At 48.1% G+C, this 20167-nt stretch overlaps 1 protein-coding gene across 5 annotated transcripts in view; it reads left to right on the forward strand.

Moving 5' to 3' along the window:
• DPF3 (double PHD fingers 3) overlaps positions 1–20167 on the forward strand; it is a 281327-nt gene that overhangs the window by 190358 nt on the left and 70802 nt on the right. For all 5 annotated transcript variants that reach the window (XR_004259059.1, XR_004259056.1, XR_004259057.1 and 2 more), the window contains exon 7: positions 11113–11250. Coding sequence is in view for 1 of the 5 variants with exons in the window: in XM_032245698.1 (XP_032101589.1) it covers positions 11113–11250 (138 nt within the window). In the remaining 4 variants the exon portion in view is untranslated. The remainder of the gene's footprint in view (positions 1–11112; positions 11251–20167) is intronic.

Consider the following 20167-nt stretch of genomic DNA (forward strand, 5'->3'; position numbering starts at 1 on the left):
TTTCCAAGAAGGTTAAATGAGACAATGTGTACAAACAATTAGCTCCCTGCTTGGTTCGTACATAGCCTCAATAAATGTTTATTTTCTTTATGCCAAATCTAGAAAAGATACTCATTTAACACCGAAGCCGGGCCCCAGTTGCGTTCTGTGCTGGAGTTGTCAGCGTCTAAGGAAGTCATCTGATCAAGTTACATGAATGATCAAAATTAGCTGGTGTTTGTGGAACATGTGCTGTGTGCCAGGTACTGGGCTGAGCGCTGTACCAAGATGAACTGCAGTTCTCACTACCCCCCTCATGAGCTACAATAAATTGCCCTCATTCTACAGACAAGGAAACCTAGGCTTAGAGAGATTGAGTAGTTTGCCCAAGGTCACATTGCAAATTAGCTGACCCAAGAAGGCAGACCCCAGAGTTCACCTGCATTCTGTTACCCTGCTTCTCAGCAGGCAGGAAACGTTCCTGTAACACGTGCTTTGGTTTTAGAGGTTTCTGCGTTTCCCTGCTGAGGATCCAGAATCAGGTGATAGAATATGTTGAAACGAGAGTCTAGTTGCTCGTCTCTGCTCTTCCTCACATCTAGTAAATTCCTAAAATAAGCAGGACACTCTCCCTTGATGAAGACACTGGGCTTTTGGGTCACTGGAGTTTGATAGATCCTGGGTCACTGCCAGGCCCCAAGGAATATGGCTGTGAAAAATCAGAATGCTTCACTCCACACCTACCCCCAGCCCCCTGTGTTTCCATCCAAAGGAATTCAGTTTAAAATAAGCATCCAGGGTGGCCTGAAAGAAGGTATGAAGCCATGGGAACTGCCAACTGTGCAGAGTGGGATCGGGGGGAGGTGGGCGTAGCCAGCCCCTGGGAGCCTCATCATTTTCCTATCATAGTTGAGGCAATAATAGCTTCAGGACGTACAGAGAGTTGTGAAGTGCTGGAATGCAGAGGACTTAGAGATCATTTGGTTCAACCCCCATATTCCGCAGTTAAGAAAATCAAGGCCTGGCACAGTGGCTCATGCCTGTAATCCCAGCACTTTGGGAGGCTGAGGCAGGTGGATCACAAGGTCAGGAGTCTGAGACCAGCCTGACCAACATGGTGAAACCCTGTCTCTACTAAAAATACAAAAATTAGCTAGACGTGATGGCGCACACCTGTAATCCCTGCTACTTAGGAGGCTGAGGCAGAAGAATCGCTTGAACCCTGGAGGCGGAGGTTGCAGTGAGTCAGGATTGCGCCATTGTACTCCAGACTGGGTAACAGAGTGAGACTCTGTCTTAAAAAAAAAAAAAAAAAAAAAAAGAAAATCAAGACCCAGAAAAGGGTATGAATTTGTCCAAGGGTGCTAGTATCAGACCCTGGGTCTCTAGAAGGCCACCAACTCTGCTGGCCTCTGAGCCTCAAGGGCAGGGGAGGGAGGAGAAGCCCACCTGGGCGCTGGAACCCTGGACTTGCCCAAAGGGGCTTCTTTTCACTTAAACAGGGGTGGGCCTAAATATCGCAGGTCCTGGACCAATCTTGAAGCCTTGACTTGTAGCACATTGAGCTCTGTGGATCCGCTGTTGGCTTTTGAGAAAAGCCTGGGCAGTTGAAGTGGCTGTGGGATGGACAGCTGCACCCTGCACACCCAGCCTGAGCAGGTGGCTTTTGGAAGCATCTCCTGGGCTTTATCCCGATCTGAATTTGTATCTGGGAGTCTCACCAGGCTTTTCTCAGTTCGGCTTCTCCCCGCTTGAGGGAATCGGTTGTAGGAATTCCTCCATCCCCCAGATGGTTCTGCAGATTGAAGACGGAGGGTTTTTGGGAGACGTTGGTGGCCCCAAACTTCTATGAACCAGTCTGCTAGGGGGTGAATATGCATCAAAATGGTTTCTGGCAGGACGTGGGATTCCACTCAGGAGGGCTGCATGTAAGGGAATGTGATGCCAGAGTGATTATGAAGCTGTGGGTGAGATGAAGGTGCTGACAGGGAGAGCGGGGAGCCTTCCCTATCCCCAGCTCCAAGGAGCAGGGCAGACACGGGGTTCCCAGAGCCAGGCGGGGCTGGAGTCTTGGAGGAGGGCCCTCTATAGCCCCTGTATAGCACAGTGGCCAAGCAGGGCAGGGCCCAAGTCCCCACATGTTCCTCTTCCCATCCCCCACCCCCTGCCCCCATTCTCCTGCTGTTGCCTCCTTCTTGCTGAGAGCAAGTCATGGGAGCAGGCCACGCCTGTCAGCCCCAGACCCTTGGGGCAGGTGGGGAGGGAGGCAGTGCCAAAGAGAGACTCATCAGCATACTTTTCAGTTGTGTGCTTCAAAGGCAGATAGATCAGGGCTCAAATTCTGGCTGTGCCATCCAGAGAATTGCTTAAACGCCCCCAGACTCAGTTTCCTCATCTGCGGAATAAGGATCCTTGCCTCCTGAGCTGTGAGATTCTGCATGAGAATGGGTGCTGCCTGATGGCAGATGATGGGCACGGCGCGGTCTGGGTGACAGATGAGGAAGTCCAGCTGCAGAGAGAAGGAAGTGGTATCCTCAGGGTTGTATGTCAGTGCCACGGGGTAGAGCTGGGAATGAGGTGCGGCTGGTGACTGGCTGGTGACTCCCGGGGCCCAGGCTTTGTCTCTGGGACGCTCATCCTGTAATTGCCTTCAGTCACTGCTTTCAGTCTCTTGGAAACCACTGGCTCAGATACCCACTGCGTGCTCCAAGTTGGGCTGATGAAAATGTGCCAGAGTCATTAAGTTATCAGTGGGGAAGGCTGCCGCTTCTCCCCGGCAGGAAGGATTCTGCTGTCTGCTGCAGAGCCTTTGTTCACAAAAACTGCCCCTGATTCCTCCTCCTCCCCTTCCCTCCCCCCACCCCCCCACCCAGACTAGGAGTGAGTGGGGTGGGATTGAAGGGGGCAGGGGGCATGCAGTAAATATTTTGGAGCAGCACTGAAGGCATTTGTAACTCCAGACAGGAGGTCCTGCCTGCAGAATCCAGTTCTGGATTGGGAAGTGGGCAAACACTCCTTCTGCAGCTTGACAGATGGATCCGCCCCAGGGGGAAGGAGAGAGAGAAGGCAAGCTGGACCTCCCTTATTGTCACAGCCGCTGCTCTCCATGTGCACCGTGCCAGGAACACAAACTCCAGGTGCATGCTTGCCAAGGTGAAAAGAAGGACCTTAGGTCGTGCGCAGGCAGGGCTGCCTGGTCCCAGGGGTGGTGGCTTCAGAGATGCCTGATGCAAAAGCGCTTGCCCCCAGGGAAGGAGACTGGAGTGGGAAGATGGGGCAAGGCCCGCTCTGCTGCTTCAGCGCTCCTGGGGCTCAGGCTCATTCCGCACGACGGATATTTCCAGAGTGAGAATGCCGACATGATAAAAGGAGAGCAGATGGTTTCAGTATTTTATTTTCAAAATGTTTCTTTTCCCACCCCCTTTTCCTTGTATTCCACACCAGACTTCAGAGGAGAAATAACTCCCCACCTTGGGGTTTAGTCTCTTTGTTGGGCCACTTTGACTGCAGTGGTGATGAGAGCAGCTGAGAACAGCCTCGACCTCCGATGAGCTGGGCATTGTTTTGAATGCATTCTCTCACATGGGTCTCACTGCTGGGAGTAGGCGTGCTGTCATCATCAACCTTGTTTTACAGAGAGGATGCTGAGGCCCAGAGAGGATCAGGAACTTGTCCAAGATCACACAGTCAACAGCAGAGCTGGGACTAGAACCCAGGCAGCTCAGATCGAGCCTGCCCACTTACCTGCTACAGATTCTGCCTCTCTGAGGGCAGAGGTGATCTAGAAGCCAGGCCTGAGTGGCTGATGGCACTGAGATGATGACTCCTGAGCGGCTGAGCACTCTGACCAGACATTCAAGGTTATCTCAGAAGGGAATTTTATGCCTGACTCAGGGCCGGTGGGGACCCGGGTTCACCTTGGCAGCTCTCGTACTATCAGGTCAGCGATTTAGAGTAACTTAGTCTCAGAGCTCCACTCTGATTCCGGAAGGTTTCTAGAAGCTGCTGCATGATTTGTAGGGTCCACTGCAAAATGGAAGTGCGGGGGCCCTTGTTCAATAAATATGAAGAATCTCAAGATGGCAGCAGCAGGGCATTAAACCAAGCGTGGGGCCTTTCCGAACTCGGACCCAAACTAGACACACAGGTCACAGGCTCACGAAGCTGGCCCATGCTGCTTGCAGTGACAGGAAGACATGATTAAACATAGAAGGAGAAACAGTGCTGTCATTACTAAGACAGTCAAAGCAGGATTTCAAGATGTTTCTTTCCATTGCAACGAAGCAGTTTGATCCTGATACAATCCAATCAAAATAAATCTTGGAAGTCTTCGCTGTTCATCTTGTCCCTGTGATGAAATCATTTGAGGGACTAGGGGTTGGGAGCCAGAAGCTAGCGTGGTAACACGCAGGCTCCACCCTTGTGTCCTCTGACCCCAAGCTCCCCTCCACCCGACAGCCTCCCTCTTTCCTCCCCTGCACAGCTGGCCCCGTCAGCACTTCCTCATTTCTCGGGGCACCCTGCAGCTGTGCTCCACGACTTTGCGGATTCTCTTGTTGGTAAGGCAACTTCCCAATTGCCAAATCCAGTGGTCTCTCAGTCTCAACCTTCTTGACCCTTCTCACGAATCTGACTTATTACTGTGGCTCTGCCTCGGTGCAGAATCTCCTCATCTTTCTTTAACACGGGGATGCAGGTTGCTGTGAGCTGATTTACTTGAAGCACTTGGAATGGGCCTGGCGCATGGCAAACACTCAATAGCTGTTGGCAGGAGCTGTGACTGGTGGCGTCATTGTTACTGTCATCTTGAAACTCTATTCTCTTGGCTTATGTTGCTCACTCCTGTGTGAGCCTTTCTTAACAATTATTAATTTTTTTTTTTTTTGAGACAGAATCTCTCTCTGTCACCCAGGCTGGAGTGCAGTGGCAGGATCATGACTCCCTGCAGCCTCGACCTCCTGGGCTCAAGTGATCCTCCCACCTCAGCCTCCTGAGTAGCTGGAACTACAGGTGCATGCTACCTGGCTAATTTTGAATTTTTTTTTTTCGTAGAGATGGGGCCTTGTTATGTTGCCCAGGCTGGTGTTGAACTTCTTGCTTCAAGTGATCCTCCCAAAGTGCTGGGATTATAAGGGTGAGCTGCCACACTCGACCCTTTCTAAATAGATTTGTACAGTTTCTCTTTCTCCATCAGTCTCTTAAGATCCTGGTGTTTTCTCAGTTCTATCCTGTGTAAGCACCTCTTTTCTCTCTCCACAATCTCTCTTGGCACTCTCCCCCATACCCATAACACCCATTGCCACCCTGCCAACTCCAAAATCTATGTCTCTTTCCCCAGCTTCAGGTGAACTGAACTCTTTCTCTCCCTTCTTTAAATCTGTTTTCCTCCTTCATCCTGCTACCCAGATGCCCAAGTCAGAAAACTGGGCATCTTCTTTGCTTTCCCTAGCTGATACTGAGCACCTGCCGCAAGCGAGGCCCTGTGCTGGTCATCGGGACACAGCACCTGTGGACACATGGGGCCTGCCACACTTGCTGCCCGTGGGAGAGATGCACACAGATGCTCATCCTCTTACGGTGGGGCTATGTCCCGTCAGATCCATCAGAAGTTGAAAATATCCTGAGTCAAAAATGCATTTCATACGCCTAACCTGCCAAATGTCATAGCTTAGCCTAGCCTGCTTTTTCATTTTATTTTTCAAGGCAGGGTCTTTGTCTGTCACCCAGGCTGGAGTGCAGTGGTGTGATCTTAGCTCACTGCAACCTCTGCTTCCTGAGCTCCAGTCATTTTCCCACACAGCCTCCTGTGTAGCTGGGACTGTAGGTGCGTACCACCACGCCTGGCTAATTTTTGTATTTTTTGTAGAGATAGGGTTTTACCATATCACACAGACTGGTCTTCAACTCCTGGGCTCAAGGGATCCTCCCACCTCGGCCCCACAAAGTGCTGGGATTACAGGTGTGAGCCACTGCACCCAGCCCTAGCATACTTTGAACACGTACATTAGCCTACAGTTGGGCAACATCATCTAACACAAAGCCTATTTTATAATAAAGCATTGAATATCTCTGTAATTTACTGAATACTGTACTGAAAAACAGAACAGTTGTATGGATCTGTAAAATGTGGTTCTATGATTGTAAAGTTGAAAAATCAAAAGTCAAACCACTGTAAATTGCGGACTGTCTGTATTGACACGTGATTAGTCCTAGGAAGGCAAAAGAACTAAGGTTCTAATTTTGATTGGAAAGACGTCCCTGGGGGAGGACATTTGAACTGAGATCAGAAGGATGATTAGATCTTAATCAGGCAAATTGGGGATGGGGCCATTCTCAGCAGAGGAAAGAGCTTGTGCGAAGACTCTGTGGTGGGAAGAAAAATCTATAATAAATGAAAAGGCCAACGAGCAGGAGGGCTGTGCAGGGGGCGGACCCTGGTGTCAGAAGAGGCTGGAGAGGTGGACAGGGCTGGGTGGGGCATGGCCAGGAAGGCCATGTTAGTCTTTCCAGGTTCTTCCTTGCTTTCTTGCTCACTCCCTCTTCCACCAGATTCTCTCTTTAACTCTCTCCCACCCCATTTTTCCCCTCCATGCATAAGTCCTCATTGTTTCACAGGTAAGCAATTAAAATAACCCTTCGCCACTTTCAAATCCATCTTCTGCCCTACAATCTTAAGCAGTATTTCTAACACATAAATCTGCTTAAGTTGGTCCTCAGGATAAAATCCTTCCCTGGCTGTCCCGCTGTCGGGATAAAGCCCTGCTCAGCTTCCTCTCCTGTTAGTCCCCCTCACATTCACCCCGCTCCTCCTCTCCACTTTTGTTAGACTTCCCGCAGCTCGCAGAGGTGATGGCTGCATGTGCTTTGGGCCTGCTTTGCCTGCTGAAGTCCTGCTCACATCAGGGGCTCCTTCCCTGGGAAGCTACCCCACTCACTCAAGCCAGTTTCCTGGCCCCTCTTTGATGTGCCCCTTTGCCTGACAGGGGCTCACACTGTTTCCAACCTTCCTCTCCCTGGCTTGTTTACATGCAGATCTGTGCTAGACTGCGACCTCCTCCACGGAGGGGTCTGGGGCTTGTTCATCTTTGTCCCCCTTGTGCCACAGGGTGGGGCACATAGTAGGTGTTTAATAAATATTTCTTGAAGACCTGATGATGAAAGAGTGACATAGTACAAGCACACGGTTAGAAATGGAGCTCCATCCAGGGGCCTCTTCGTGAAGAAGCCTGGCTTCCAGGAACTCCATGTACTGTCTGGTCCTGATTCTACTGATAACTGAACACAGGCCTCAGGGCTGCCTGCCCTGCCCCTGCCTGCCACGGCCATCCGTCTAGAAGGGCAGGTGGACATAGGGTGGGTGGAGTCAAGCCGAAAATAGGTCTAGTCTTCTAGCTCAGTGGTTCTCAAACTTTAGTGTGCATCAGAATCACCTAGAGGGCTTTAAAAAAACCTAGATTGCTGGGCCCCACCCCCAGTGTTTCTGATTCAGTCAGTCTGCGGTGGAGTCCAAGAATTTGCATCTCTAACAGGTGGCCAGGAGATGTTGATGGTGTGCTGGTTTGGGGACTACTCTTTGAGAATCTCTGTTCTAGCAAAAGGATTTGCTCTAAGTATGATTACTTTCTACCATGTTGGGGAAAGAGAGAGGGAGCGTTTTGCTTAGGTTTGGTTTTGTAGATTTTTAATAACAATGAGTCTGAGCTTAATGTGGATAGAAGGATTAAATTCTACAAGCTTGTCTCTTCCCCCAACTCCTGGCTTTCCCACAAAGTGGTTCTGTATTCCTTCAACAGCCACTCAGCAAATATGTTTTGAATGCGTAGTATGTATATGTCAACATATAAGGTGGAGTTGTTGATATCAAGATGAAATTGATGTGAAACTGTCCTTAAGAGAGGTCCTTCAGTGCAGACATAACCATAATTCAAGGAGTCTAAAGGAGAAATACCTGCTCTGAATGGTAGTGAGTTTCCTATCAGTAGTGTCCAGAACAGGCTTCTAGAGTTAACGGGAATAAAACATTTCTCTAGATAGACCAAATGACCATTAAGATCCAGAAATTGTGTGATTAAGCAACAGTGATGATTGACATAACAAAATGGCACAAATGAAATGCTATGAGTTTATACTGGGGATCTGCAGAGGTGGCTGAGGCCTCCTTGTGTAAATACTGATATTATTATCGTTACTTTTAATAAATGTTTATTCCTTACTAACAGTATGCTTGGTGACTAAATGGATTTATATGCAATGACCCCGTAAATTTGCTGTGTATTAACTTCAGATCATCTAAAAGGTTAAATAGAAAAAGCCACAAGCAGACTCAGAGTGCACCTCGGGGGCTTTTTTTGGGTCTGGCTTCCTGAGTAACATGGAATTGAGATGCATAATATCATTTTATTTTATTTTTTGTAATATTTATGAGAGAGAAGAAGAGAGAATATATAAATGTAAGTAGTCAATGATAGGCCTATTTATTTTAATTTATTATTATTTTAGATTCAGGTTTATTACATGCCTATATTGCATAATGTTAAGATTTGGGCTTCTATTAAACCCGTCACCCAAATAGTGAACATACTACCCAATAGGTAGTTTTTCAAGCCTTGCCCTCTTCCTTCTCTTCCCTGTTTTGGAGTCTGCAGTATCTACTGTTTCCATTTTCATGTCTGTGTGTACCCAGTGTTTAGTATATACCATGGAATATTACACAGCCATAAAAAAGAACAGAATCATGTCCTTTGCACATGGATGCAGCTGGAGGCCATTATCCTAAGTGAATTAATGCAGAAGCAGAAAATCAGATACCATATGTTTTCACTTATAAGTGGGAGCTAAACTTTCGGCCTTGAATTTATAGTTACTAGGTCACCAACTTGAATTTCAGACTCTCATCTGGCCTTATCAAGGAAGTCCAACCAATTGCCAGATTTTATAATATGAGGCAAGGGTCAAAGTCCCTCTTTTCAGGAAGGTCCAGTAATTAAGATGTGGCAAACAATGCTGACAACCCTTGCCCCTCACTTACCATTTATTGAGCATCTATTATGTGCTGGGTATTGAGAGAGCTGCTTTACAAATGCTATTTATAATCCCTTTACCCATCCTTCAAGATAAGTACTGTTATCCTCATTTTCAGATAAAAGGCACAGAGCTACAGTTTGTCCAATTTCACACAGCAAAACTCTTCAATTCATTTTTAGAAATCAACATGACCATAAAATTGAAACCTGATAAAAGATAGTCCAGAAATTATAGATTGAGCTGAAGTCTCAGCGCAGATTCAAGATGCACTGTCAGAAAACAGGATGCAGCAGCATATCAAATGAACAATATACTCTGACCAAATGGAGTGCTTTCTAGGAATGCAAGAATGGTTCAATAATTGGAAATATTAGGACATCAACATAATTTATCTTATAAACAAACTAAAGGAGAGCCATATCATGGTAGCTGCTGAAGCAGTTGATAAATTTCCTGTGATAAACTCTGTGACAGGAACAAGAGGAGCTACTTAGATTTGGTAAAGACGAAAAATTAGCCAGATACATCATTCTAAACAGCAAAGCACTAAATCTGCTCCATTAAAATTGGAAATGCTTGCTTTTGCCATTTAAAAATATTGTTTTGGTGATTCTTACAAATGATCTAAGCTAAGATAAAATCGTTTATGTAAATATGGGGAAGAAGAGATGACATTATCTTGGCCATTGTTTGTCTACTGAAAAATCCCAAGAGAATCTGGTAGAAAGAGAAACTCTATCAGAAGGAATAAAGGTGTTGGATAAGATGACTGGCCAACAGCCCTTCTCTATAATCTTAGGAACAGCCACTGAACCTCAGAGTTCACAGCCAGTGAGCCTCAGCAGCTGGAACTGGGATTTGAACCCGGGTCAGATGCTGAAGTTGTGCTCTTCCTACCTCGTGAAGCATTTATGCTTCCTTGTAGGACGCGGTCATGTCAGCACAAGGGAGAAGTCTTTTAGAATTTGTAACTTTCAAGCACTCCAGCAGTACAGGTTGGTTTGCTCTGATGGGGATCCAGGCTGGGGACAAGTGTAGAAGGTTGGCATGGACGTTTCACCGTGAAGACTCTCAAGGTTTCTGCTCCCAGCAATGCTGTCCCCCCAGGGGTTGAGATAATGAACTCTATGCGGGGAGGTTGAGGGTGGTAGTGTGGCCTGGAGTCATTTAGCCAGACTTCTGTGTCCCAGGAACTGAGCATCTAACCAGCAGAACTGCTGCCCTTTCTTCTTGACTCCAAGAAGCCAGATTTCTATTGCTCCCTGCCCTTCTCCCAAACTGCCCCACTTGAGAGGTAGTACTTGTGAGAGCACCTTTTACAGATTTGGCTGCCCTGGGGCATCAGGGGCACAAGCTCTTGGTGACTACACCCACCAAGGATGCCTTAACTCCATGGCATTTATGGTGTAAGTGGAGCATGTGTTTCTGGAACAAAATCACTGGATGAGACATCAAAAGTGTTACCCAGATAAAACTTTTCTACTGTTTACAGTGGCCAACCATGGGGTGGCGGAGTGGTGGAAGGGGCAGTGCACAGGAACCCAGGAGACATGAGTTCTGGTGGCTCTGCCACATTAGCTATGTGTTCCCGGGCAAGTCACCTGGTATTGCTGGGTCTCACTTGCCTCATCTGTGTCATGGGATGTTGGATTGGGTAGATTCCCAGTGCTCTTTGAATTCAACATCCTAACAATTACCCTTACAACATGCCTGACACTGTTTTAAGTACTTTGCATAGAGATTAACTTATCGCAGTAACCCCATGAGGTAAGTACTGTTATTATTCCCATTTTAGCTCTGAGGAAACTGAGGCACAGAGTGGTCAAGTGACTTGCCCTGGGTCTCACAGCTAGAAATGGTGGAGTGCTTACACAGCACTCCAACGTAAAACTTCATGTTTTATTTTTACGGTTTTCCTTCCATGAGCCGTGTTATGAGGGTGTTGGTTCTGCTGGGCAGGGGAAAGGGGCGTTGGGGTGGGAGACAGTTTTAAGGGAAGCCTGGCTCTGGGATGGGTGGATGGGGGTCACTGCATGGGAGAACGATGGCGGTGTCTGCACAGGTTGCTAATATTTGCATCTCTCGCTTTCTTCCTCTTTTCCTGTCTAGTCTGTGGCAAGCGCTACAAGAACCGGCCGGGGCTCAGCTACCACTACGCTCACACTCACCTGGCCAGCGAGGAGGGAGATGAAGCCCAAGACCAGGAGACTCGGTCCCCACCCAACCACAGAAATGAGAACCACAGGCGTGAGTGCCTACTTGTTAGGTTGGGGCAGTGAAGAAGTGGGGTAGGCAGGCTGGGGAGTGTCCCTTGTTCCTTTTTCTCACTGCTGGCATCTTCTGGTAGCAACTGCTGAGCAGTCTCAATATACTGGAGTGGGTTGGCCCTTTCAGCCAGCCAGCCAGCTGCCCTGCGGCTCAGCCCAACCCCAGGCTTAGCAAGAGCAGGGCTCACACACCCAGCTCTGCAACAAGAGGAAGGAAGGTGAGTATTCAGCAGAAGAGAAAGCCCTTACCTGGCCACCGTCAGATGCCAGACCCACAACTCTTGTCCCTCAGCTTCTGAAGAGTCACTCAGACTGGGTTGGGCATAGCTCTTGGGTGTGTCAGTTCAGAGAGACGTTCAGAATGCCTGCTTGCTCACTAAGAGCCTTAGAGTGTTCTTAACTATTGCTGAGGTTTTGTTGTAGCAGGGAAGGGGTCACAGTTTTGGCACAGGGCTCTTCTGCCTTAGAAACGCTGCCTGGAGACCCCGTGTTCTCTGCGTCAGCACTCAAATGGAAAATGTGATCTGCATGGATTTGTTGTTTGGGATGTTGGGCTCTTAAGACCCAAAATGATCCTGAAGATTTGTGTTTCCATTTCTGTTCTTTCCTACCTGAACTTCCAAGTATGAATTAGGGAATCCAAAAGGGGCTTAGCATTTTCCACTTGGCTTTCCTCTAGAACATCCCTTGTGGTCTCTGCACCTGCAGAAATCTCAGCATGGAAATGGGATAATGGAATCTTTAGAGCCTGCTTGAAGATGTGGACCACACTGAGATCTCACAGTGAAGGATATTTGCGGACAGGCCATATGTTTTTCATTTTGTTCAGACAAAAAGAGTTGGTGGCAGGTATTCTGAAAGTGAACAACTCCATGCAGTGAAAGGGCTCAGACCTTTAAAAGTACTCAGGCTCTAGGATTCGAGGATACATGTTAGTCATCAACTCAGTCAACCCATGTCCACTGGCCACCTTCACCAAATACTTGAAGTAATGAACACACCTACGGCCAAGACCATTCTTCGGATTAGTGTGGGGTCTCCCTTAACCTCCACTCCACTTTCCCCTTGTAACACTGCCTTCTTTATGGGTTTGCTAGGGTTCTTATAACAAAATCCCACAGACAGGGTGGCTTAAACCACAGAAATTAATTTTCTTGCAGTTCTGGAGGCTGGAGGTCCAAGGTCACGGCGCCGGCAGGGCTGATTTCCTCTGCTTGGCTTGCAGATGCTGCCCTCTCACTGTCCCCTCGCACAGTCGTCCTTCTGCACACGTGTGCCCTGGCGTCTGCTTTTGTGTCCACATTTCCTCTTCTCATAAGGACACCTACCAGATTGGATACTAGAGTCTATCCTAACAGGCTCATTTTAACTTTACCTCTTTAAGGACCCTGCCTCCAAACCTAGTCACCGTCTGAGGTACCGTGGGTTATGCTTTCAACGTAGGGATTTGGGAGTGCGGAGGGTATGCAATTCAGCCTTCAGCATCTTCTTGAATTTTTGCTCACTTCCAAGGTGCAAGCCTTTAGTGTGACAGACCCTTGCCCTCTCACCTGCTGTCGTCATCTGGACAGAACCTGAACAGCAGAGCAGGAGGTGCCCCCGCGCCTTGCCCACCTCTCCTCTCCAGGGCCTGAGGAGCTCCAACACTGAGGCCTTCTCTCTGGGAAGAGTTGTCCTTGGTCCGCTCACCATTGTCTTTCAAAAAGGAAAAGATAATGACCTGTACGGAGGCAGCCGATATTTGCATTTCCCCGTCTCTCCTCTTTTCCCTGATCTAAGTGACCAGGAGGTTGGACGGAGCCAGTTATTGGCTCCTACCACAAGAAGGCTGAGAATCATCGCCTGGGATTTTGGTTGCTCTCTGAAAAGTGTTTGTTCGCCATTGTTGAGCTCTCTAAAGTGTTTATTAGCTTGGTGTTATTTCTCACTCCCCTGTGCTAGCTTAACTCTTTATATCTCTTCTCAAATGTCAGGCCGTTTTGTTCCTTTATTCATGCTCTGGGGTTTGGAATGCCTCTTGTCTGTCTGTGTCTCATTTTCCTTGGTTCTCCTGTAGCCTCATTATGAAAGAGGTTTGTGTGTGTGCGCCTGCGTGTGTGTGCGCGTGTGTGTGTCTGTGTCTGCATGTGTCTGTGCATGTGTGTTCATGCACGTGTGTGCATGCACGTGTGTGTGTGCGCATGTGTTTGTGCGTGTGTGTGCATGTGGGGGGTGCGGAGAGCGTATGCATGTGCATGTGTGCATATGCGTGCACGTGCATGTGCGCATGTGTGTGTGCGTGTGCGTGCATGTGCCTGGTGCTTGTGACCGCAGCACGGAGAGGTGTGCTGCAGACCCTCAGTAGAAGGAGGCAGTCTCCCTAACGACCCCTGTGGTTCCCTCTGGATTGGTTGACTTCTGAGACCAGCACTCGGGTGTGGATCTTCTCATGCGCCTTCATGGGCAGGGTGTTTGGCCTTCTTGTGTCCTCCCCTTGAGGCCACATGGCCTTGCTTGGGAAGGAAGGTGTGCCTGTCTCCCACATCCTACGTGGGCCGTCTGCCTAGGAAATCTCATGGGTGGCTTGTTCTCACCTCTGTGGGCTTGTCACTGAGCAGCACACACTCCAACTCCTCCCTCCCCCTTTTCTCTTTCTCACCCCACTGATGAGAAAGTGGGTTCTTCAAAAAGGATCATTTGCCTGGCCAAGGGTTTAAAACCTCCTAGAAAAGGATTGGTATTCCCAGGCGGATCCAGGCCTCCTCACACAAAGAAGTTTCCAGAACCCTCACAAACACCTTTTCAATGACATCTCCTCACTGCACCCTCCCCAAAAACTCTGTGATTAACCCAGTTTTGCTAGTAGGGAAGGTGCAGCAGGAAGGCCTTTAGTGCCTGCAGAAGCCATTCTTCCTCCTACCCCCAATTTCTTTGGACAGATCCGTGAGGTGGCTGCTCCTCCTGAGTTCTCTGCACCACACACGCCGCGGACTTGCCTGCCGCCCGGAATGTGTGCTCTGTTCCCTCTCACGTCCCCCTGGTGAGCAGCCCCCCCACTATTTTCCTGTGAGCACTAATTGCCAGCATCATTCATACCCAGTCATTAGCTGCTCCCACTGTTTGGGGGTAGGGGGTGGCTCCCATCCATCCTGCCCCTAAATGCCACTGGGGCTGTGTGCTGAATTGGATGTGACAGCTCAGCAGCATCCTAAGGTCTCAGCTCCATGATCCTCCCTTGGCGAGGCTTTTGGAGGGGAGGGGCAGGTAGGAGAGCTTAATCCAAGAGGCTAATCTGCGGCTCCCCCAGGAGAAGGTCTGGACACCAGTGAAGTGGAAATGCTGACTTTTTCTCCCTTTAGCAGAGCTGCAGAGTGACCCAAGCTGCATGTGAGTGGATGCCTAATAGAAAAACAGCCTTACTGACACAGGGGTTTGCAGGGCCAAGGGCAGCTGGGCTCACACCACCTGCAGCAGTAGCGACCTTTTGACTTTGGTCCTCCTGCTGTCGCTTGCTCCATCGGCCCCAACCGTGTTTTCAGCAGAGCCCATGTCTCATCCCGAGCCTGCTGCTGCTGAAAGGGCAGTGTGGCCTGCTGGAGCCGGCACTGACCTTCCGTGCCCCCACCCATGCTGCCCTGTGCTGCAAGCTCAGCAATCCACTGCCACTCCTGATCGCCTGGGCCCCCAGCCGATGCTCTCACGCCTTTGTTTCTCCCTTCGTCTCTCATTTTCTCCTGACTATACGCTTCTTGTGTTTCCTCTGGATTTGTCCCCTTTCCTGTGTGCCCCTGCCTCTCTGCCTCAACTACAGGCAGCCAGGGATGCTTGGAGCTCAAATACTCACCTTTGGGAGGCAGTGCCTTACTGATGGGGTCCTCCGCACGTGGCTGCATCCCGTCCTCTCCCTGCATGAGGCTGGATGCCTCTTCTCCCTCCATTTCTTTTTACCACCTTTTTGCAAATGAAATAAATTACTGTGCGTGTGCACATGTGTATGTACACACAAACACACGCATAGATGTACACATATGTGAATAAAAGGAGGGCAGCTGGGGAAGATAGGACTCTGAAGGATGCCCTCAGAAGCATGCCATTGTCCCTCCTGAAATGCAGCGTTGGTAGGGAGCCCCAATGGGGCAGGGTAGCAGAATGAGCTCTGGATTAGAATTCAAACCCCCCTTAACATAGGCTCACGATGTTAAACTCTTTGAATTTCTTTTTAACCTTCTCTGCACAGTGGGAATTGATTATAGATGATGTTTTTGAGGTACTTTTTAGTGAGGATAGGCATTTATGAAGTCCTGGACCTGGATGAAAAAATTGTGTAAATAAATTCAGTCTAATCCATCCATCCATCCATCCGCCATCCTTCCATCTATCCAACCATCCATCCATCCCATTCATCCATCCATCCATCCACTTAATAACCATGCATTGAACACTGTCTATATGCTGGGACTAGGAAGGACAGGCATATAAATAGGACTCAGCCCCTGTCCTTGAGTTCACAGTCTTGAGCGGGAGTGTGCCATGGGGTGTGTACAGAACTGCGAGGGAGCTCAGGACTCAAGGGCACAGGGTACTTTCTAAGCCTTAGGGCAGTGGTGTTTCAAGTGTGGCATTAGCATTACTGGGAACCTTATTGAAAATGTGGATTCTCAGGTTCTGCCGGATCTCCTGAGACAGAGACTCCAAAGATGGGGGCCAGCAGTCTGGGTTTTGCAAAGCTCTCCAGTGCACACTAGGTGCACACTAAAGCTTTAGGACCACTGCATTAGGGGATTTGCAGAGGCTTCACTGAGGAGGTGATATTCAAATTAGCTCTTGGTGAATGAGGAAGAATTTCTTAGGAGGGAGAGGGCTTCCCAGGTAGAGGGAGACAGGCAGATATGAAATAGCATGGCACATTCAGACAATTGGAAATCATTGGGTCTGACAGCAATGCTGGATTTAGGGGATGCAGAGGAAAGGTGGAAATGTACTCAGGGCCCACAGTGGGAAGCATCTTCTATGCCCCTCTGTGTGGTCTTTATCCTCTAGACAATGGGAAGCCACAGTAGCCATTACTAGAAGGCAAGAGCAAATAACTTATAAAGACATCTGTTTGGAGTCTTATTGCTATATGATATATCTCTTTTATTTAATAGCATAAGTAAATATAACATACCCTATAGCAAACTCAGAGCTCCTAAGAGGGAAATTAAAAATGTATATATGTATATATATGTGTGTGTGAGTCTATAAAATTTATTTCAAGCTTATTTTTCAGGTCCATGGAATTGAAGTTGGGTTGTCCTAGGTTCTGGAGGTCTCAGCCTTTTGTGCAAGGGTGATGTGCCTGGTGCAAAGTTAGCCTTTTCATCTCTGTTGAGAGAAAAGCAGCCCCAGCCCGAGCACACCTTTGGAGGGCATATTGTATTCTGCAGAGCTGAGAGGGAAAACCAAGTTGATTAAGGGTAATGTCTGCTGATTAGATAATCTGAAAATTCATCTGATAATGTGCAAATTGTCTAAAAGGAGCACATGATGTCATTGCCACACTGTTGGGAAAGATCTAACAGATGTTAGTCTTCTGACATCTCTTGTCCTCTAACATATGGTCCAGGGGTGGCCAAAAGCTTTAAGAGATAGAGTGAAAATTACCTTTGAAACAAGCTTAGACATTTTGGATCACTCTGAAAGGTGAATGGAAAACCATAAAGCCCACACAGCCAACCACGTACGTAAACTGCCGCAGGAGATCCAGCCTTTGTTGTTAGGGGAGACGGAGGGAAGCTGAGATACAGAGCTCTTTCTGGGAAATTGGCCTGCTGCTTCCTTCTCACAGAGCAAATTGGGAAACTAGCAACAGGTGTTTTTTAGACACATTATTTAACTAGACAGTTTTCAGATTATAAAGCAAAGAATCCATGGAGTTGCTCTGGTCCTTGCAGGGATACTTGGAGCTCATTTTCTGGCCTCAAAGATCATCTACATACTTGACCTTGTGGCTGAGGGAATGGCTGTGGAGTTGGTCAGTCTAGGGTGTGAATGGTGACCCTGCCACTCTGCCATCTTCCAGTGGTACAAATGTGGGCCTCTTACCTACACTTGTGCTTCTTAATTGCCTCGTCTATAAAGTGGAGGTAATAATCTTACTGACCTCATGGGGTTGCTATGAGTCTTAAATGAGATAATGTGAGTGTTTGGCACTGTGTCTGTGAGCACTAATGTCCCATCTCTGTCCCATTTGGGCCCACAGGCATGTCTGTGACCATAGATGGCTCCTCTGAGTTATGACTCCATCTGAGCCCATATGATGGGACTTTGTTACCACTGTGAAGCTAATGACCTGTGCAGTCTCCTTGGCCTCAACAGTAACTATCAGAGCCTGACCTGGCCCTGGCATATCCTTGGCTAAATCTTAAATATGGGACACGGATCCATCTAAATGGATCACTAAAAGGCTCACTGTGAGTGTCTATTGAGCACTTACTGTACCTGCACCCAGTTGTGGGGAGAAGTGTAACTGGGCCTCCAAAAAGGGATAACGTGGTCTCAGCCCTGGGAGAACTTCTGGTGCAATTGCAGAAGTATGACAGGCACATAAAACACAGCCGGAGAAAGCTGTGAAGGGGAGTCTAGACAAGTGTGGTACCCTGTTATTTGCCATGCCACTGCCCTGGGATCGGGCCTCCACATGTCTCTTGGCTGTCTCAGTTTTATTTCTCTCTCATTTGGGGCCTAATTACCTAGAATGTGCAGGATGGAAGAGACCCACATACCGAACAGCAATAGTGGCAATGGTGCTTGCTTGCATTCCCAGAGTGTGTCACGTGGTGCTAAGCATGCCATGTGGATCTCATTCATTCCTCACAACAACCCTCAAGGCAGGTGCTGTATCCCCCAGAGGACAGCAAGACACACAAAGACCAAGTCATGTATCCATGGACAGGGAGGATGAATGTGAATTCAAAAGTCGTGTACCACTTACTGGGAGAGTTTACTTATTTTGGTCTTTGATTTTTCCTGCCTTGTTTTAGAAATAAGATTATCTTGCATGTAGAAGAGGAAAGAGGGAAGCAGATGATGGAATAACTACTAGGTGTGAGGCATTCTACACACATCATCTCATGTTATGTTCACAAGTCCATTAGGCACATGTTATTCTCATTTTACAGACAAGGAAACTGAGGCTCAGAGAGGTCGAGTAACAGACAGCAAGGTGGGAAGCTGTGATGTGAATGGGCTTGAGTTGGATACCACTGAGTTATGTCAGGACTTTGGAACCCTGAGTGATGGGCCCTAGTCCCAGGCTTGGATCTTTGTCATGGTCCTACCGATGCCCCTTAATTTTTTTCCTCAAGACTAGTTGTCTAATACAGCATGTTGCATGGTGGCTTTTCAAAAGAGATGAACATGTTAATAGGCACTGTCTTAATGCCTTGGGCTGCCATAACAAAATTCCGTCGACTGCGTGGCCTAAACAACAGAAATTTATTTCTCACAATTCTGGAGATTGGAAGTTCAAGATCAAGGCGCTGGCAGCATGAGAGTGTGGGGAGGGCTCTCTCCTTGGATTGCAGATAGCCACCCTCTCGCTGTGCCCTCACAAGGCCTTTCTTTGGTGTGTATGGGAGGAGAGAGGGAAACAACCTTTTTGGTGTCTAATAAGGGCACTAATCTCATTGCAAGGACCCCACCCTCATGACCTCACTAAACCTAATTGCCTCCCAAAGACCCTTTTCCAAATATCATCCCTTTGGGGGTTAGGGCTTTGACATATGAATTTTGGGGATGAGGGACACACTTCAGTCCATAGCAGGCACATACTCTTCAAAGCTCTTTACTAACTTGGGCTGTTTGGATGTTTTACAGACCCCACCCCTCCATTACAAATTGTAGTTCAGACTTTAATTGGTAAATGACTTTGACTGTAGAAAAAAAATCACACATCATTCTATTCAATACTTTTCTTGAGTCTCTCTCATTCTGTATTTCACTGTCTTTCCTGGTTCTCATTTTTTTTCTTCTAAACTTGCTCTTTAAAAAAAAAAAGCTTGTGCCCAAAGTAAAATACTAGGGGTTCATCTTTGCCTCTTGGTTTTCCTTCAGTCCTCCAAAATAGACCCTACAGTGTCTTCCTCTCTCCATCTTCTGGCCACCTCTGGCTTCTGCCTGGGTCATTACAACTTTTTTTTTATTGGTCTCCCAGCCTCTAAAGCAGGCTGGGCGTGGTGGCTCATACCTGTAATCCCAGCAGTCTGGGAGGCTGAGGTGGGCAGATTGCTTGAGTGCAGGAGTTTGAGATCACCCTGGCCAACATGGTGAAACCCCATCTCTACTAAAAATACAAAAATGAGCCAGGCATGGTGGTGCGTGCCTGTAATCCCATCTACTCGGGAGGCTGAGGTGGGAAGATTGCTTGAACCCAGGAGACTGAGGTTGCAGTGAGCCATGATTGTGCCATTGCACTCCAGTCTGGGAGACAGAGTAAGACCTTGTCTTTAAAAACTAAACAAAACAAACAAAAAAGTTTAGAAAATATAAAGCAGATGATGCCACTCCTTTGCTGTCAACACTTACGTCACATTTGAATACAACCCAAACTCCTCATCTTGAGGGTCTGTGCTTTGCCTCTGACTTGTGGTCAGCAGCACCCGGGGCTTGGTGACACCTTCTCCAGGTCTGTGCAGCTATAGCACTGAAAGCGCCATGCCCTGGAACCCTCTGTCCCAGGCAAACCTGGATGCATGGCCACCCTACCAGGGCACCTTTGAAGACCTGTAGAATCTCAGGCCGTACCCTGGATCTATGAATTCCAATCTGAAATTTAGTGAGATCCCCAAATGATTTGCACAGCAACATCTGGGAAGGCCTAGACTTGTAAGGCCCTGCATGTCTACCTCTCCGACTCACCCTCCCTTGGGTGTGTGGTT

This window comes from Sapajus apella, unplaced genomic scaffold (assembly GCF_009761245.1).
Source record: "Sapajus apella isolate SASKATOON/1434 unplaced genomic scaffold, GSC_monkey_1.0 scaffold59, whole genome shotgun sequence".
Classification (NCBI taxonomy): domain Eukaryota; kingdom Metazoa; phylum Chordata; class Mammalia; order Primates; family Cebidae; genus Sapajus; species Sapajus apella.